The sequence below is a fragment of the Archocentrus centrarchus genome, chromosome 23, assembly GCF_007364275.1.
Source record: "Archocentrus centrarchus isolate MPI-CPG fArcCen1 chromosome 23, fArcCen1, whole genome shotgun sequence".
Classification (NCBI taxonomy): Eukaryota; Metazoa; Chordata; class Actinopteri; order Cichliformes; family Cichlidae; genus Archocentrus; species Archocentrus centrarchus.
Window position 1 is genome coordinate 7159895 of NC_044368.1, and position 18993 is coordinate 7178887.

An 18993-nucleotide genomic window follows, 5' to 3' on the forward strand; every position below is an offset into this window, starting at 1 on the left:
AAGCAGTTTTTTTTTTTGCTCCCAAACGAGACACAGGTCCCTGCTGTGTGACTATGTTAACAGATTCACTATATGAGTAATACAAGTACACACACATGCATGCGCTGATATTGAATTCTGCGAATATTGAGCAATTAAATAAAGCAGATGACAGACTGAAAAGCTTTTACTGCATGCAGGCCAGCGGGAGGCAAGAAAAGAAGCAGCACTGAGCTCTGACTACTGTGAATACTGTATAAGGAAATGTGAAATGTACAGTTTCTGTTTCTTTAAAAGGTCATTTGGGGGCATTGTGCTTTTATTAGACGGACAGGAAATATGGGGAAAGAGAGCAGGGGAGCGACATGGTAAGGGTCCAGTTGGCTGTAAATCAAATTGGGGGCTCACTTATCAGAGCATTTCCGCCCAAGTGATATGAGCTGTAGCCAACTGGCTATCAGGGCTGCTCCCTCTGCCTGTTTCTATTTCAAGCACTCTGTAATAAAGCACTGAGAATTTTATTGATTTGCTTGAAATTGTGGAAGGGTCAGTTCCCATTGAGAGAACAGGGCATGCAAGAAATAGTCCAGTGATTTATACTGGAATATGGAGAGCTGACAATGGTGTGAATTCTCAGGGAGGTGCTAATTAGCCATTAACCAAATAACACAGAGTCTCCTATAAAGAGCTAGAACAACGGCTACATTTTTGCTATTTTTCCTGGTGTGTTTTGTCTGTTGAAAATTAAAGATTCTATCACTTCCAGTCCAAACACCAGTTGCCTTCAGCATGTTCCCGACAGTTCCAATCACCTCATCCCTACACTTACCTTCACACCTGCTTCCCATTCCCAGAGGGACTGTACACCAAGCCCTTACTGTTACTGCTGCTATGCATGCAGCTTTTCTTTCTCTCTTTCTTTCTTTCTCGCACAAAACGCAACTGAAAATAAAAAGAAACAATATGAAAATAACAGTGGAAATGTCTCAAATTATGTAGAGTTAAACAGATTTAATGAGACGAGGTAACAGTTGAGCAAGGATGCACTGCAGTGAGAATTAGGGTTTAATATTTTTCCCGAAAATGACATGAATCAAATCCCGGGAAATGACGAGCCATTTCCCGGGAATCCCGGGAAAAAGTTTATTTCTTTTTTTTAATTAGGCCTTCTGTAGCCTGTGTCGACCTTAACCTATTGTGATATTGTAGAGGTAGCTTTCCAGCTATGTCCTGTTATGCCCAGTAGGGGGTAACGTCGGCTTGATTAACGCAATAAAACCTACATCTCGACATTCGAGTGCTCGAGCTATGCGGTGTTGTATCGTTCCTCAACACTCCCTTAACAAATATAATTCGAATATTCCTCCATTGTACATGGAATTATACCAAGATATTTTACAACTGCTGGTGCAAAACAATACGGTTCATCTCCACAGCATTGATAAAGGCTCAGCCACGCTGTCGTGGCGACATCTGTTGCGCTATATCTCCACCAGTGGAACGCTGTAATAGTCATTGAAAAGTAAACTACCGTACTTCACTATAATATGGCATAACACAGGGCCTTGAGTAATGCACTACGACTTGGTCATTGCCATTCTGGCAACAGCAAATTTATAACACCGTGTCTGAGGGTTAAAGTAGGTTTGCTGTGAATCGTCTATTGAAAAACTGGCCAATCATTATAGCCTAAAAAATATACATTTTACTCAACTCCATTTTAAAAGCGAAATATGTTAAAGCAATCTATTTCATGATAATTTCTTCACACATTAGGCCCGTATCCTAATTCATGATTGTTAGTAAGCGGCTGCAAACGAGGAAAAGAAACACTCGAAGTTAAACAGATATTTCTTTATTGTTCAGGGCAGGCATATTTTATAGGCTATATAATGCAATATAACAATATATAATATAAAATTATATAATACAAAATACCTTAGGGTAAACACATTGCCTACGATTTCAACAAATTAAAGAGGAAAAAAGTACAACTGTGTAATACCTCTATTAAAACGCTTGAGATGAAGACTGAAGCCAGCCTTAAACGGAGGCTGAACGTGCCTGAAATGAAGAGTAAAGCTTTTCGCATTAAACGAACCCTTCTCTCAATATTTCCTTAAATTTAACATTATGAAGCTTTCTTTTCTTTCTGAAAGTCAAATCGACGCGCGCGACTTTTTTCACGGTTTCCCGTCTAACGTTTCCCGGGAAACGGGAAATGGTTCTGATCGCATTTCCCGGGAATCCCGGATCCCGGGATTAAACTCTAGTGAGAATGTCACGCTTTTGGTATCTTTGGTGCTTTTCTTATTTAATGTCATCTGTGGTGTGTCAACACACATATGCCAGCATTGCTGGGCTTAAATTGGCCTCCTGACAGGTCCCAGACACTAGGATTTTCCATTTTTATTTAAAAAAAAAAAAGGAATAAAAAACAGAGACAAATATAATGACTTATTGCCTATTGAGCTGATTTATCTCTATTAATTATTGTAGATTAAATCATTTGAGCACGATCTTATTCCCAGGGTAATGAAACTTTGCCAAAGTTCCTTGCAGGTCTCAGTTAAGCACAAAGTTTCCTTTGCCAGCAGCATGTGACACTTGGGGTTATAGCAGTAGTGAGGCAGGGCTGTCACTCTGAACTTGCCTAAACTCAGCCAAACAGTGAAAGCAAAAATAAAAGTGTGTGGAAAAAAAAAAAGAGAAACTGCTAAACAACCCTCTAATGTGGATGTTGTAGGGCTTTAAATGGTTCAAATGTGGACAGTATGTCAGAGAACAGCCTCATTTGGTTGAATAAATGAGGCCATGCCAGCAATGCCAGTTACCGTTCCTTAAACTCTTATTGCATGGTTGATGTTCTGGGGAGCAGCTTGGCAAATCTTCAGAAATTAAGGGAAAAACCTGAACCCTTGACTCCCTGCTGCGAGGCGTTATGCTGTCAGGGACATTTTGCTGGCACGGTTAGGTTCTCCCTGTCCCCTTAGATGAAAAGGTCACTGCAAATCAATACAAAGTTATTCTGCGTGATAACTTGGTGAAACAAGACACTTGATGCTGTCACTTGTCTAATCTATAATTGATATTCTAGTCTGTTTTCTGCCCTGCCCTGTTTATTTTTGGACCCCTACTTGCCCTTTTTTTGGACACTTCAGCTTGTTTGTGACCTTTTGTACTTGGCTGCCTGTCTGGTTGAATGCCAGCCTGTGCCTGCCTAATTAAACTTTGTTCTTAATTCTTCTGTCCTTTCTCAGGGCTGGCACGAGCCCGTGTTATTGAGAGAGATTTATCTTTTGTACGTCACATGGTCAATTTAACCTCTCATGTTATCTACTATGCCCCACCACTCTGCCAAAAAATAAATAAATAAATAAATCACTGAGGTGAACAAAACATCTTTTTGTGTTTTCTAAGCACCGAAAAACTGCTTTAAAATTTTTAATACCAGCATCTCGTTTCCAAAACAGTGCCCTAGTTACACTGGATGATTTCCACCGCTGATAGTTTGAGTGAAAACAGCTCGCAGCAAGGTCTAAGGATTATCCAGAGTAACTGGGAGAATCTCTGTGGATGTTTTATTTGTTTTCAGAGCAGTGTGCCGCAGAAATAACATGACACTAGGGGGGAAGTCTCCGAGAAAAATACCTCAAAATAAAGTAAATGAGGTAAATAAAACGATGTGAAAACTGCGACGGTCAGGTCTCCCTTGAAAAGTAAGAGTAGGAATGACCAATTAAAACATGGCAAACTTCCCCTTTACACTTTAATGACAGGTATAAAAACAGAGCTTCATTTATATCCATACAATACTATTGATTAACCCCCCCCCCCATATGGGAGTTTAAAGTGCCAATACACTCTTAAGCATGCAGTATAATATATATACATTATCGAGGTGAATGGGTCATCTTTGACTCCTATGCCTGAATATCAAAAAAACCCTGATTCTGAATAGCTCATTATGACTTGGTACACTTCCAAGCAGCAAGGGCATCTGTCTCAGAGGTTTACGAGCATTTCTTTCTCATTAAATGCAGGTCAAGGGCCATCCAGAATTTTTTTTTTTCCCACCCTCTCTGCCATTATTGACTTCCACATGCTCGTTAGCACCATTTTCCTGATCCACATCAAGGACTTTCACTGGGCATTCGGAATGTGGCTTCAAAGATTGATACTGCAGACAGTTTTTTGCCGGCGCTTTCATCTTGCTGATCATAAGTGATGCCTTCCCATTTCCTGATCTAATCTTTCCAACTTGAATCGGGGGGGGGGGGGGGGGGGGGGGGGGGGGGGGTGTATTTTAAATTTCAGAAGTTCTGCATCAAACAGAGGAGCCGCACAGTTTAAATCCAATTAAATTCTGCAATGTAAGCTTCAGTGGCAGCTATAGAAAGTAAAGCCCTGAAATATTGTAAGTCAATTTTTTGCCAGACTCTTCATCTTCAGTCACTACAAGACGATATAATTGCAGGTGGACAATTCTGAATGTAACAAGTGGAAGTTATACACCTCAAACCAGAGATGATGAAATGTCTGCTTGCACTGTGCAGGCACATTTCCTCTTTGATCCTTCCTGTGATATCTACAGTGATGCCACTTTCACTCACACACACACAAAAAACTAACTAAGGTCTTACTGCTGCACAAATAGAGACCTGATAAACTTGTGTGCTGGATTAGTTCCTGCATATCACATTGTCTACTTTGTTTTTGTCTTCAGTTCAACAGTCAAATGAACCACACATATTTAGGCACAAATGTCCCACGATCACACATGATCGCACTGCTCTGTGTGCTACATGTGAAAGTGGGCCATTAGATGAGCTGTGTGACTGATCAGAGGAAACCCATGGAGAGGAGGCACTGAAGGGTGAATTTTTTTTTTTTTCCATGACAAAGCAGCTGAGATGACTGCAGGGGATCACAGTTACGTCACATTACCAGGAAATCATTCCCCAATCAGATGTGCAGTGAAATGACATATTACATTACCTAATAGTGCAGCAGAGGAGGGCAAAGCAGCTGAGCGACCTCTATTATAACTGTGATATAACAGTGGCAAAAGACCATAATTATCTAATGTTTTACTTGCAAATGAGGAAAGAGGCTGACAAAACAAATGAAGCATAGTTCAAGATAACACCAAGTATGCGCTCAACACCCACATGGCGTTCCTGTTATATGCAGGGTCTATGAATAAACTTCAGCTGGAGGGTAATATAAGAAATACAATTCCATCCTTGACTGACCACTGTGGCTATACAATAACAACACACAGGAAAACTGCCAGATTTGACATGTTTTTACCAAAGCCATGGAAAGGGTCTTAAGGTTGGGGGGTGCTAGAGTGTGTGTGTGTGTGTGTTCATTTTTCATTTCACTTCGTTTCACGCTCGTTATGCGTCTTTTCTCGTCTTTCTGTCCACATGCCTTGCCCGTTTTGCCCTGCATGTTAAATTTGCTTTTATAGATCAGCACAGTAAGCCCGTGCCGCTCTGATTTCTGCATTTCTTCTAGTTCATTTAAACACTTCTGCGAACACGACACTACACAGGGATCATTGCCTAATGAGCGTTTTTCCCTAAAAATGCAGTGGAGGCGATTCACCCAACACTGCACTCTATTGACTTTTAACTCTGAACTAAAAGAACTACAAATTCATGCTCTAGGGGATTCAGCGTGCCCATCATGTGTTCAACATCTGTACATTTTTTTTAACACTCATCTCATTAAAAATTCTGCTTCGTTGACAAACGCAAGACTGTCAAATGTAGCATATCTCTGAGGCAAACAGACGGTGTGCAATTAAGTCATTCTCACTGTGTACTCTGCCAGATTCATCTGTACAGAAAGAGGGGATGTTGATGTTGCTGTAACCAAATGAGGATTTTTTTTTCAAGGACTGACACAAGAAAAAGTATATTTTTCTCTAATTATCTGCCAGAAGAAAGAAAAAACAAAACAAAACAAGAAGGTAACCTGAAGTGCAAAGGAAAACCATCAAATGTAATTACAGAGCATTTATACAAAGAGTAGTGACATCGGTCAGAGTAAATGAGTGCACGCAGATCAAGATGGAGTTACAGTGTAATGCACTGCTGCCATATTATAAAGAGTGATGACACCAGGAGAGATCCTGTCAGCAGTTAATTTCCCTCTGCTATACGAAGGATGAGGGCATTCTCTCATTAGTGATACTTACTAATTAAATGAGCTGAGTTCTGGGTGACCTGAGAGCCGAGTGGGTAGGACTCAAATGCCCTGAGCAGTGGGTCTGTAGTGTGATTCTTGGCTGGCAGGATTATTTGTTCCCTTACACTTTCATCCCCCATGTTTCCTGTCTTTCTCCACCACTACCACTGATTGAACAAAGGCTCCAAAATCATCCGGCACATGTTTTTTTTTAATTATATAGCTGTCAGGACTTCACTATGCAACAAATTTCTATTGTATGAGATGACAGACTCACAATATTTATGAAGGTTTGTTCTCCAACCTCCAAAAACTAACATTAATTGCTGCATTAAAGCCACTAAAAGATGCAGTATTTTCAGCTGCACCCGGCAGATTTTATTACCGGCTCTTTCCTTCGCTTTTTATGCTCTGATATCATCAGTTCAAGGGAGTCTAGCGCTTCAAATAGACTTAAAATACTTGGGCAAAGGCTGTTTCACGTTCCAGAGAGATTCATGCAGTATTCCATTTCACATCCCACCTCAAGATCCTGAACGATCGGCCGAAAAACTTGGAGAGGAGCGCGTTTGCTGTGTTCACAAAAAGACTGAAACCTGTTGAAACCTGAACTTTAAATTTCCTGTGGGCTCTACTTTCATTGGTGATGATCACTTTTTTCTGCTGTTAATCATATCATTAAAAAAAAATTAATAATATAAAAGTAACTAGGAAACATTCATTTGTCTTGTCAGTCACCTAGAAACTGTGCTCATAATACCTGAATAACTTGACTGCAGCTTAGTTGATTTTCTAAATGATGATCTCATCACATCAAGCTGAAGGTAGCACCTGGACAAGCTAATGAACCTCAAAATCTCTCATTTCTACCTGAAAATTACTCATTTTTCGCCACATAAGCATATTGTCAGTCACTCAAACTGCGAAAGCTTGACCATATCGACTCACTTTCTTTCTTGACTTTCTTCTTCTTCTTCTTCTGGCTGCTCCCTGTAGGGGTTGCCACAGCGGATCATCTGCCTCCATCTCACCCAATCCCCACAACAACCCTCTGTGTGAGCTCCTTCACTACATCTATGAACCTCCTCTGAGGTCTTCCTCTTTTTTCTCCTGCCTGGCAGCTCCATCTTCAACATCTGTTGTCCAGTATATCCACTATCCCTCTTCTGCATATGTCCACACTTCTCTCAGGCTTACATTTTGTACACTCTCTCCCAACTGCTCAACCTGAGCTGTCCTCATTGAGCTGTACTCATTTCTAATCCTGTCCAACTCCAAACAAAATCTCCACTTCCATCTCCATCTCCTGTCTTTTTGTTAGTGCCACCATCTCTAAACCATTCATCATAGCAGGTCTCACTACTGTCTTGTAAACCTTCCCTTTCGCTCTTTGCTGCTGTCCTTCTGTCACAAATCATCCCTGACATCCCTCCACCCACTCCACCCTGCCTGCATTCTCTTCTTCACCTCTTTTGTGCACAGTTGCTTTGGATGGTTGACGAGAGCTATTAAAATTCACCCACCTTCATTACGACTCCTCCTTTCAGCTTCATCTTTCTTTCTAGCTAACTAAAGTAAATAGATAAAGAGAAAAAGGCCGAGCTGGTAAATAGGTACATAATTAATGGAAGGAAATGATGAATTATACCATTGTAAGAGATTCTAGTTTTCAATATAGTGAAGTGCCAAACTCCTGGGATGGGAAAAAAAAACAACAAAAACAAAATAGTAATGCATTAGTAGGGTCTATCTTTTACTATGACGTCATGCTGCTGTAATAGATACAGTATGCTGTTTAGCAAATATGAAAGGCCTTCCTTGAAAAATACATTGTCTGGATGGGAATATTTCACCAGGTGATGGTGACTTGAATCTGGATCTGGATGCAAGCTGCCAATTCCATAGGCACTAATGCACCCCCATACCCTTAGAGGTGAAGGCTTTTGAACTGAGTGCCCATTACAAGCCAGATGGTTCCTCTCATCTTTAGTCTAGAGGACAATCTTTTCCAAAAAAAAGAATTTCAAAATTCGATTCATCTGACTACAGAACAGTTTTCCATTTTGTCTCAGTTCATTTTAAATGACCTTTGGCCCAGAGAAGACAGTGGCATTTTTGGATCTTTGTTCACATATTGCTTCTTCTTTGCATGATAGAGCTTTAACCTGCATCTGTGGATGGCACAGTGAAATGTCTTCACAGACAGTGTTCCTGAGCCCATGCAGGGATTTCCACAACAGACTCAGCCTGAAGATCATGGACATCCAATATTGATTTCTGGACTTGACCCATGTGCACAGAGATTTCTCCAGATTCTTAGAATCCGTTGATAATATTATGTGTTATAGATGATGAAATATTCACAGTCTTCACAATTTTATGTTAAGGAATTGGTGAACATCGCCCCAACTTCAGCAGTCAAAGCATACAAGCAGAGAAACTCTCTAAGATGCTCTTTTTATACCAAATCATGTTACTGACATGTTGCCAATTAACCTAATTAGCTGCAAAATGTTCCTCCATCTGTTTCTTTTCAGTACCCCTTACTTTTCCAGCCTCATCCCGAGATGTGTTGTTCCTATCAAAGAAGTTAGTATTTTCCTTCAAATAGCACATTTTCATATTTTAAATGGTTTGAAATGTTTACTGTATGTTCTATTGTGAATAAAACATGGATTTATGAGATTTACAAATCATTGCATTCTATTTTTATTTACATCTTACGCAGCGTCCCAACTTGTGGGAATTGGGGCTATATACGCTAATAGCCTAGTATTAGAAGCAGAGAGGGTGTGTCTCCTGAACCCAAACACACACAACTATAGCTGCCAGCTGTTTGCGTTCTTGTTTACACTGCTATCTCAAGAAATCTACAAACCAAAGGCTGCCAGGGTGACTCAATGTCTTTCCCAAGTGGCAAAGAAAATGACAAAATCAAATGTGCATTGATTTCTTTAAAAACAAGTCAGATATGGAACAAAACACATTATGGAATTTAATCTGACTCTGCCTTAATAAACTTTACATATCTCAAACAAAGTTTACAGTTCTAATTTTTTTGTATAGGAACTTTTACAAACAATGTTACAAAAAAAAAAAAATGATGTGGTATAAAATGATTACTGCTGCCACTGTCTGTGTGGCACCATATCCTGTGACTAAAAAAAGGTCATCCTCATCATCCTCTGACTAGAGAAACGGCGCAGAGCTGAACAAAGCAATAGTGACACGTAATGAAGGCTTCAAAGCTCCACAAAGCTCCACAAAGCTCCACAACACTGTCGAGGAAATGTTTTTGCACTGGGCGTCGTTCCCATTTTCTGGAATAATTAGTCCATTTATAACAGTGTACAGAACTTAGTGTAATCCATTTTCAGCACTTAAAAGTGTCATTTTGACAAAACTGCAGCAATGTAAACAAACGCATCTGCATCAGTCTGAGATTATTAAACCGTAACACTGTGATTTAAACCTGAGATCCTCTTTTCAAATACTAACTCTAAAAGAAATGCTGCTTTCCACCTCGGCAGGTGACAGACAGAAAAAAGCCTTTAATGATCTCTCTCTGACTGGATTCCCACCTTTGTACCCTCAGAGATGCTATCTGGATGTCATGCATGCGGGAGTAAGTTGTCCTGAAAAAGCCTTGCCATCTGCTGCTGCCACTTTGACCTGGGTGTCCTTGGTGCCCGTGGCAACTCTGCTGCTAAAGCCAATGATAAAAACAAATGAAATTACAGTCTGAATACAAAAAAATGGGAGAACCTGCCCATGCCAAGAGAATTAGCTTTAATTTGTCATACTGCAACGATTCCCTTATAGCACAAGAAATAAATCACTCCTAGAAGGATAATGGCTCCTGCAGGAGCCTGTGGCGAAAACAGAGCCAGAAAACATCACACTCTTATTGTCGTCTTTATCCTGGGTAATTACTGGGCAATGTCCCTCCAAGACAATTACTGAGAGAACCTTTATTTCTGCAGCGGGAGGCCATTTAAAATATAAACAGCTACGAGTGACGTCAGCTTGTAGATACCTCCGTAATCCCTTAAAAACACTGGTGTGACTGAGAGCATGTGATGGGAATATGGTCTAGCCTCAAATGGATGAACTCACTGTGATCTCTCAGAAGGAAAACAAGCAGTGGGCCAACAGCAGGCTGAAATTCAACTCACTGTGCTGAGACAGGAGGACAAAAACTGTATAAAAATTGTCCTATTCACAGGGTGCTGAGGAAAACCAAAATGATTCATACTTTAAGAAGCAATGGGTTCTTTCTACTGTTGACATTGGAACTGATGTTCACAACCTCACAGGGACAAACGCACAGTTGAGAAACCACTTTCTCTGTAGACAAGAATGTAAGGAAGCTACAGCATGTTGTTCAACTGTATGTACAAGGAACACAGCTGCTCTCTTCTCACAGTGATTAACTAATGCTTTCACGCCCTATCACTCGGCTATGCTCTCTCAGTTTCTACCTCTGTGACCAGCAGCTAAATTCAACAAGTTTATATCTATGTTGCTGCATCCTGGGAAATGGAGAATTCTCACTAATAGAGACACCATGGATAATAGGGGGAGTGCAAAGAGTTAAATGTGTACTTCCAGCTATGGTCAGTCTAATAGCCAAGGATTGAGTTCATGGAGATGTGTGTGCAGCCTGGTTGCAGCCTGGTTGCAGTAAGCATGCACTCGCTAGTTGGGGAACTATTTTTGGGGTAAACTGAACAATGCCAGTAAAGTGAGGGATAAATGAAGAATGCCTTGCAGCGTCTAAATGAACAGACTGGTGGGGATAAAGAAATGATCAGTGTGTACATCCCATAACATGTGGTGGAGAAGAGCTAGGAACAAATGGCTAATCTTTCTACCACAGGCTCGGGGATAACTTGTTAGCTCAGAAAACTGGCAAAGATGGAAATGGAGACACAAGTGTTTTGTTCCACAGATGTTAACACCAACCACACAATGTCAGGTGTCTACTGCACACCATTTACTAGTTACACTGATGGAAAATCTCCATCTGCATCTGTGTACAAGTCTTTACTGAAGCTCGATTAAAGACTGTAAATAAAAGATGGAGGTAGCTACCATTACACTATGTGATGGAGTCTTGGAGATGGAGACGAGTGATTGGTGGTTCTGACCTGTGAAACTGAGAACACGCCACACTCACTGACTAGCAACATGTAGTTGACAAGTCATTAGCTAATGAGCATGGATATCCTCTTTTCTGACTATAATAATGACCATAAGTTACAAGATGGATTTCTTGTTTTAATCAATATGACCTGAAATGAGCAATTTAACCCAGAAATTCAATAGGAAAGTGCTTACTGAGATTGGGGCTGTATTCTCATAACTTCTAAACAAGCATACTTTTTTTTTGTTTGTTTGTTTGTTTGTTTTGCAACCAGAGGAGTCGCCCCCTACTGGCAATACTTTGCTTTCAAGATGCAAAAGCTACATCCATCTGTCATAAAGTCGAGAAGCTCAACGCAACCAAAAGGAGGGGCTACATTTCAGCAAACAAGCTTTATTAGTTAATTATTTGCTGAGTTGCATAATATACCCTAATAAAGTAAATCTCTGAACTTCACCTGCTTCAGTTGTACTTAAGGTTTAGTACTAATCAGCAAGTGATTGTAGAGTAACACACAAATGTATAAATATGGTCAGCATTATCCTGCTATACATCAGCAAGTAAGCATTTCATCGGGAACATGCAGCGTGCTGATGTTTACATTTATCTCTAGATGTTTCAGTCACAGTGCCCTATGCTCTCACTGTTTCATACAGAAAGGTTTGCATCTCCAGGGTGTGTCTGTTTGCACTTACATAAACGCCAGATCTACAGAGAACAAAAGTTCTTTTTTTTATTATGCAGCAAGGTTGAACTCCATTGTTCTCAATGGTGCTTGCTTATCACAGTCATTTCCTCTGACAATAACAGGAAGGCCAGTGATGTAATATCAAACTCAGCAACTCCTCACCAAAGGCCTCCACCCAAAAATGAGAGGAGTGTAACTATTCATTAGCAATTATAGTGTTTTCACCAAAGTGGCAGCATCTGAGGACAGGAAGCCTATAATGTTGCCTGTCCCCTGACAGCTCCCGCGTGAAACTATCATTACTGCTGTTTGTGCCATTACAGCTGCATTTTCCAGCTTGTGGGTATGGATCAGGCCCCCTGCGCACACACAAAGGTCACACTGCTCAAGCAAATGACTGAGATCGGATATGGCTGAATGTCGCAAGACACTGCTCTTTGCCTTGAGATTTAAAAATCTATTTATCAGCTTAGCAAAGCCTTGCTTTATAAACATATAGGCTAGTATGAGGCGTGGGTGGGAAAAGCTTAGGTAGCATTGTTTATCTCATTGCCGGGCGCAATCTTTGGCTCATTTCATTAACTCTGCACGGTCCAGCACTTCTGCAGCTTCCCAGCAGACTGTGCACCTGTAAAGCTTGATTGCCCTCAAACATTAAACTTCAGTGAAGAACAAATTGAACATTGAAAAAAAAAAAAGCGAATTATTTAGCATTAGATGTTAATGTGGTTAATCACTTAAATCACCAATAACAAGTGACATCAGTCAAATTAATTCCTGCAGAATAATTCCTGCCAGATAGCGTTCTTATACAGTCCCCTCCTGTGGAAGGAGAGCTGATGCTAGCTTTACTTGGCACAGAGTACAGAGCTAAGGTGTCTCCTTTCTCTATATTTGACAGCAACCATTCCCTATGCAAGGCTTGTGCAATATTACATTTCACCACTGGATCTGCATTTGGTTTGAATGTGTGGCTGGGAGGATTTTTTTCAGTAGTGACCTCAAAAAAAAAAAAAAAAAACTCTTTTAACATGAAAGTGTTGAGATTTAAAAGGAGTCTTCTCAAGTGTGCGTACAGGACATTTTGTACTTCTTCAAATCTCCCCAGAGGAATTACCATGAGATTATGAGACACCTTAGGGCTTTTATTTTCTTTTTTCAATGTTCCCAAAGTATCTTTAGGAGGGAAACGGAACTAAATTTCAGCCCAGATGCATTACTACTGTATCTTATCAGCGAGGTTGGGGGACAAATGTGTGTCTAAGTTACATAGTCTGCATTTATAGGAGCTCTGAACACTACCTGAAATCAATTAACATAACAAAAAAGCAATATCATCACAGGACATCATTAACCGTCAATTGCAGTTTGTTTGCACACTATTTCCAACAAGTACAAAAGACAACATCTACACCCAGATGAGGGAACCAAGCAGCCAGTCTTGCACCTGTCCAGTTCAAATAGTTATCGCCCGTCTACCAAAGTGGATTTTCGTGTCAACGCGCGTTAGGATTTGAGCTTTTTTTTTTTTTTTTCTCCAGATGAAAATCAAAAAGCGAGCTGTAACGGGACAATCTTGCCAAAGAGGTTATATAACACGGATGAAAATAAACGAGACGCGTGGTAAGCGGTTTAAGCGTATTAATTTGCCAGATGTTTGTGCCCGCTAAGACCCCACAGTAGTTAGACGAAAGAAGCGAGCGCTCCGTTCTGGAAAAATACACGGACGGTAACCGACGGGCTTTTATTTAGAAAAGCCAGAGCTCGTGTTGCCTTGAAATAGCGACTCGCGCAGACGATGTGTTGGACATCCGAGCTGGACACAAACACCTGGATTTAACCAGATCCTGGTTAAAGTTTTGAAAAAAAGAGGCTGAAAATAATCTCTCTGGCGTCATGCACAGATTGCAAAGCTCTCCGAGCGCCTTACCTCGATCCAGTGTGAGCGGTTGGACCACTGTCGCCATGACTGCTGTTTACTGGAGACTGAAGAGTCTACAGGAGCTGCAGCATCACAGGAAGAGAGAGAGGGAGAGGGAGAGAGGGAGGCTGGGAGTGGCTGGTAAAGGATTAGACTACCTCCATCCATCTCCATCACCTGGTGCTGTTTTCAGCTGCTCTACGCTTTTTACGCTGCTGTTTTACGCGCGCAGTAAAAAAGAAAATGGTATTCGTGATTGTGCAAATAAAAATTAATTTGGAGTGGATACAAGTAAATGAATTTGAAAAGCGCTAAACGAGGTGTTTTACAAATAAAATACATTTATTTTTGCGCTTTACATTAGATTAAAAATAGATTGTATATAAAAGATTGTTCTTAGTAGTCAGCAGGGGGAGACTTTTGTGGTTGTACAAAGACCTGTCTGTGAGAAAACTGGCTCGATGATTTTTTGGTCTCAATTACTAGTTTCGAGTCTTACTAAATACAACAGAATTAAAAATCGGAATAAGGCGTTGCATGTTTTACTGTGATTTACAAGCCACTTGCCTATGATGATGCAGTGTCCCCCAGTTTCTCAATCAGATACTCCTCACATCTGGTTTGAAAACAGCTTCATGCTTTACAACAGGACTTTAGGAACCACTTGGAGAGGTCACGGGGGCTACATCCATCTTTCATACGCTATCTTTGAATTAATCATGTACTGTGTATAAAATATGGACACTGACTCGGGGTCTGACGACTGAAACAGTTGCAGCAAGCTACAGTTTTTCTAATGTCCTACAGGGGGCAAAAAGACGTGTAACTGTATACAGTAGAAGTGCAGTGTGACATTAATATGATTTTGAAAGTTATATTTCAGTTGACAAGCTGTGTTGATGTGAGTTCAGTGAATAAAAGACAGATCCTCTCAGGAGAAAGACTAGCACATTGGAGCAGTAAGTGGACACTTACACAAAGAATGTGGCATCCACGGTTTTAATGTTGAACATATTGTTAAAAAAACAGGATTTAAACTGCTGCTGCTGCTAAAAAGGCTTTTTGCTATTCTTGATGGGCTTTCAGCAGGATTTGGCAACTTAATCACAATGTTTTGCACAAAAAGCTTTGTAAAATAGTCAAACCAAACAGGACGAGCCATTTCCTTAAGGACCTGACTTTGTGCACAGTGACAGTGGGCTAAAATTAGCGCCACAGCACACCTCCTCTTTGAATTGAATTAAGTCCATATATTACTGGACATGTGTAAAGATTTGCTTTATTTCCATCCATCCATCCATCCATCCATCTTCTTCCACTTATCCAATCAAGGGTTGCAGGGAGGCTGGAGCCTGTCTCAGCTGTCGTTGGGTGAGAGGCCCTTAATTTCCCTGTAGGAAAAGCAATTCTCTGTATTTAACCCATCCTAAGTATTAGGAGCAGTGGGGTTGTGGACCAAGTCCAACTTTAAGCCCATACCACATACAAGTTTCATGCCTCTGCCTGCCACTGTACTGCCATAACAGCGACATTCAAGAGTATTTTCTATTTAGCTTTGCCTGCTCAATTGGACTCAACATTAGTGTCTTTGATAACAGCAGGCATCTCAAAGTGCTTTTGATGGCAAGACCATAAATGACACTATGCAATAAATGGCACTAAAAATAGATTACAACCTAACATCTAAGCATAAAGATATAACACTTCATTACAGCAAATTGAAAGCCAGATTTAAAAGACAGGTCTTTAAACTCCCTTTAAAAATTGAGAGAGCCAGGAATTCTGATATCAGGAGTGTTACACAGTTTAGGATCATAAAAACACAAGGCAGCATCACTAGTGCTCTTATGGGACACATAAAGTGTTTTTTTAAAAGGGGTGCAGGACCTTAATCATTAGGTTTTTAATATATTGTAAAAAACAGTCAAAATCATTATTCCACTTGCCGCAGTAACTTATTTGATGGCTTCACCATATTCCAGTCAAGCAGTCGATGCTGGTTTGCATGCTGAATCTGACTATGATGTGTACATGGGTGTTTTGTGCCTGCACATATGAATGCTTAACCAACTACCTGTATAATCCTTGCACTTCAGAGATCAGGTGATTGCAACCAAGCTTGTCATTAAAGGTTTGTTGTGAACCACTGAGGCATACCGCCCGTTATCTTCTCTCTTGGCGACATGCACTGCATGCAGCCTGATAAAGACTGAATGATGGCAGTGAACCTGAGTTGAAGGGCTTAAGAATTAATCCTCATGTTTATGTGCTACTACAGAATGGTGCCAAACCACTGACTCTTTTCACTTACTGTAGATCTGCTGCCTAATGGCGCCTGCTGCTTTGGCGTGTCTCATACGTGACCAGTCATTACAGCCGACAGAAGCCATGTTCAACAGAATTAAGAAGAGATTCCCTCGTTGGAGGGATGCTAAGGCAACATGACGTGTCACATGGCTCACGAATCATGACTTCACCATGACAAATGCAAGCTGTAAACATGGATATGCACCTGAGGCAAGGACCAAGGTTTGTACTTCCATATGCACAGCTGTTCAGAGCCAAATTTTGTTTCATAAAAACAGAAATTCTATGTAAATCCCATTTATCTTGTCATGCATGAAACAAAATGCTTTAGCCTACACCCGTTTGTGAGGCAAATACCTCACATCTAACCTTACTTCTCTTCAAATTAGCTGCTATATTTTAAAAATAAACTCTACGTACCCAATTATATTCCATTTAAATTCCATTTTCAGCATTTTTAAATATTTAAGAGTCTGTTCTGCTTTTGATTTAAAGTATTTCTAAACTTGCAAACTTGTTATAAATTCATGATCCATATTTAAAAGTAAATTCCACCCACCCACAGTCCAACCCAGCTGCATGCAGATGCAAAACAGTGGTAAGTGGTAGGCTGCAGGGACGGATAGAACGGGCGAGGGCTTAGAGAGCGCACAGAAAGAGGGCACAGCGAGATTACAGGCTTCCATCCGTATGGGCTGGAATGCAGGTCTGCTTTTTTTTAGAGGTGGGATTATGCTGCACTGCTCTTAAAGCCGTTCAGCTGAAAGTGAATTGATTTCTGAAATGCCTCCACTTCCATGGAAGAAGATGCAAGAGGCCATGTGGACAGGGCAAATACAGACGACTGGACTGTTTGCCTAGCAGATCAAGGCTCAGAGCATTAGCCAGTGTCTGAGCTCTGTTTGTATCTTCAATTCCCATCAGTACTCATTCAAACTAAACTCAACAGGTAAGGTCATATGGTCATTTTGGTCAAAAATTGAATCCTTATTCCTTTTCCTGCCACGCGTTCAAACCGAAGATCAATATTACTCACATGGCTTTGATAAATATAAAATTAAAACCCTTAAGTTTCTAGAAATAGAAACTTAAGGTCTTTATAAAACAGTAGATGGAACACATGAGACTGTGGGTTTACAGGAAATAAGTAAAGTATTTCAATTAATTTCCAGGTAATAACTGCTGATGTTGTATTCATTAAAAGACATATAATATTTGCCAGCCATCGACTCCAATCCCTGCACAGCATTGGCTGCGATCCATATGGTATATCATGCCGGAATAAGAAAAAGAAAGATGACAATTTCCTGTTGAATGATAACGTCTCAGAAATAAAGTGTTTATTGGACATTTTGTGTTAAGATGACAGGCTGTTTCCGCACAGCAGCTCTGTTGTTTATACTGCTCCATCGGGCAGTGGCTGACAAATAATGAAAAAAACATCTTGAAAAATGTGTGACATATAATTCTTTAAAATTGTATTTATTCCTTTGCGAGACACGTTGGTGCAACTGATTTCCTCTGCATGAACAACAAAGTAAAGTATGGTAATGTGCACCCGCTTCTCTAGATTGTTGTTGTTGTGCAGTTGTAAACTTTAAGTCTTACATTTAAAGACTTTTTTTTAAAAAGGCAACTCAAGTGGGTATGAGTATGAGTGGGTGTCAAACTGTCGGGGCCACAGAGCCAGTCGAGGTGAGGTATGGACAGCCAGGGTAAAAATAAATAAATAAATTAGTAGAACCAAATTGAATGAAAATCGACCCTTGTTGGAAAAATAAACAAGAGTTTGTTGATGTATTGTTGTGACCTTTATATGACAGAAACTCAGCCTTCTTCGTTATTTTTAATAACTGCTAAAAAAAATGAAAATTGTGGGGCGTATACACTCAGCTGTCACTTTATTAGGTACACCTGTTCAACCGCTCATTAACACAAATCTCTAATCAGCCAGTCACATGGCAGCAACTCAAGTGCATTTAGGTTTGTAGACATGGTCACAGCAACCTGGTGAAGTTCAAACTGAGCATCATAAATGGGGAAGAAATGGGATGCCGGCCAGAATCCGCATACCAAAAAGTCCATTCCAGTGGACAACTTTGCAAAGATAGAAAGATGAAAACAGCAGAGAAAGAAGACATTTTTTGAGACATTTCACTTTAATTTGCACCAGTAAGCACTGTGCTGTGCGTTGTTTAGAATGGATAATGCCATCAGATTGGTTTTGCAAACTGTTTCATTTGAGCCAGAGGTCTGAATCATCAGCAGCTATCATCAGTTAGTTGTCCTCTTACGGGAAAAGACATTACCCATGACCTTCTTTATCACACTGGAGTAAGGCGGTTCAGCTGGAACTGTGCTGACACTAGTATTTGATTTATGATAGCAGTGTTTCTTTGTAATGACAGCAGACTGAATGAATGTGGGAAAACGAAGACAAATTAACTCTAAAGAAATCTCAGGTTGTTCATCATTTGTTTTATGGATGGTTCATTTAATTTTTTAAATAAAAGATCAAGAATGCACTTCCTTACACTAAAAGAAAGGAAAATTTTTTATTTTTATTTTTTTCAGTTTTTTAAAGGTTAGGTCCCTGGTAGACTTCAGAGTTCAAACTGGGCTGTAGGTGGCCCAATGGCCAAAATGAATATGACAGCTCTAACAGACTCCTGACGCCCCCTTCAGGGAAACGGCGCCCATTTACTTTGTCAAACAGGAATGGCAGATGGCATAAAAAGAAGTAGGCTTTGTTTA

The 18993-nt window shown here is 40.3% G+C and overlaps 1 protein-coding gene across 2 annotated transcripts in view; it reads right to left on the reverse strand.

The window, feature by feature from the left end:
- lin7a (lin-7 homolog A (C. elegans)) overlaps positions 1 to 14037 on the reverse strand; it is a 47777-nt gene extending 33740 nt beyond the window's left edge. For both annotated transcript variants that reach the window (XM_030719950.1, XM_030719951.1), the window contains exon 1: positions 13942 to 14037. In XM_030719950.1, the coding sequence (XP_030575810.1) occupies positions 13942 to 13978 (37 nt within the window). In that variant the 5' untranslated portion in view covers positions 13979 to 14037. The remainder of the gene's footprint in view (positions 1 to 13941) is intronic.
- Between the last annotated feature and the right edge of the window lie 4956 nt (positions 14038 to 18993).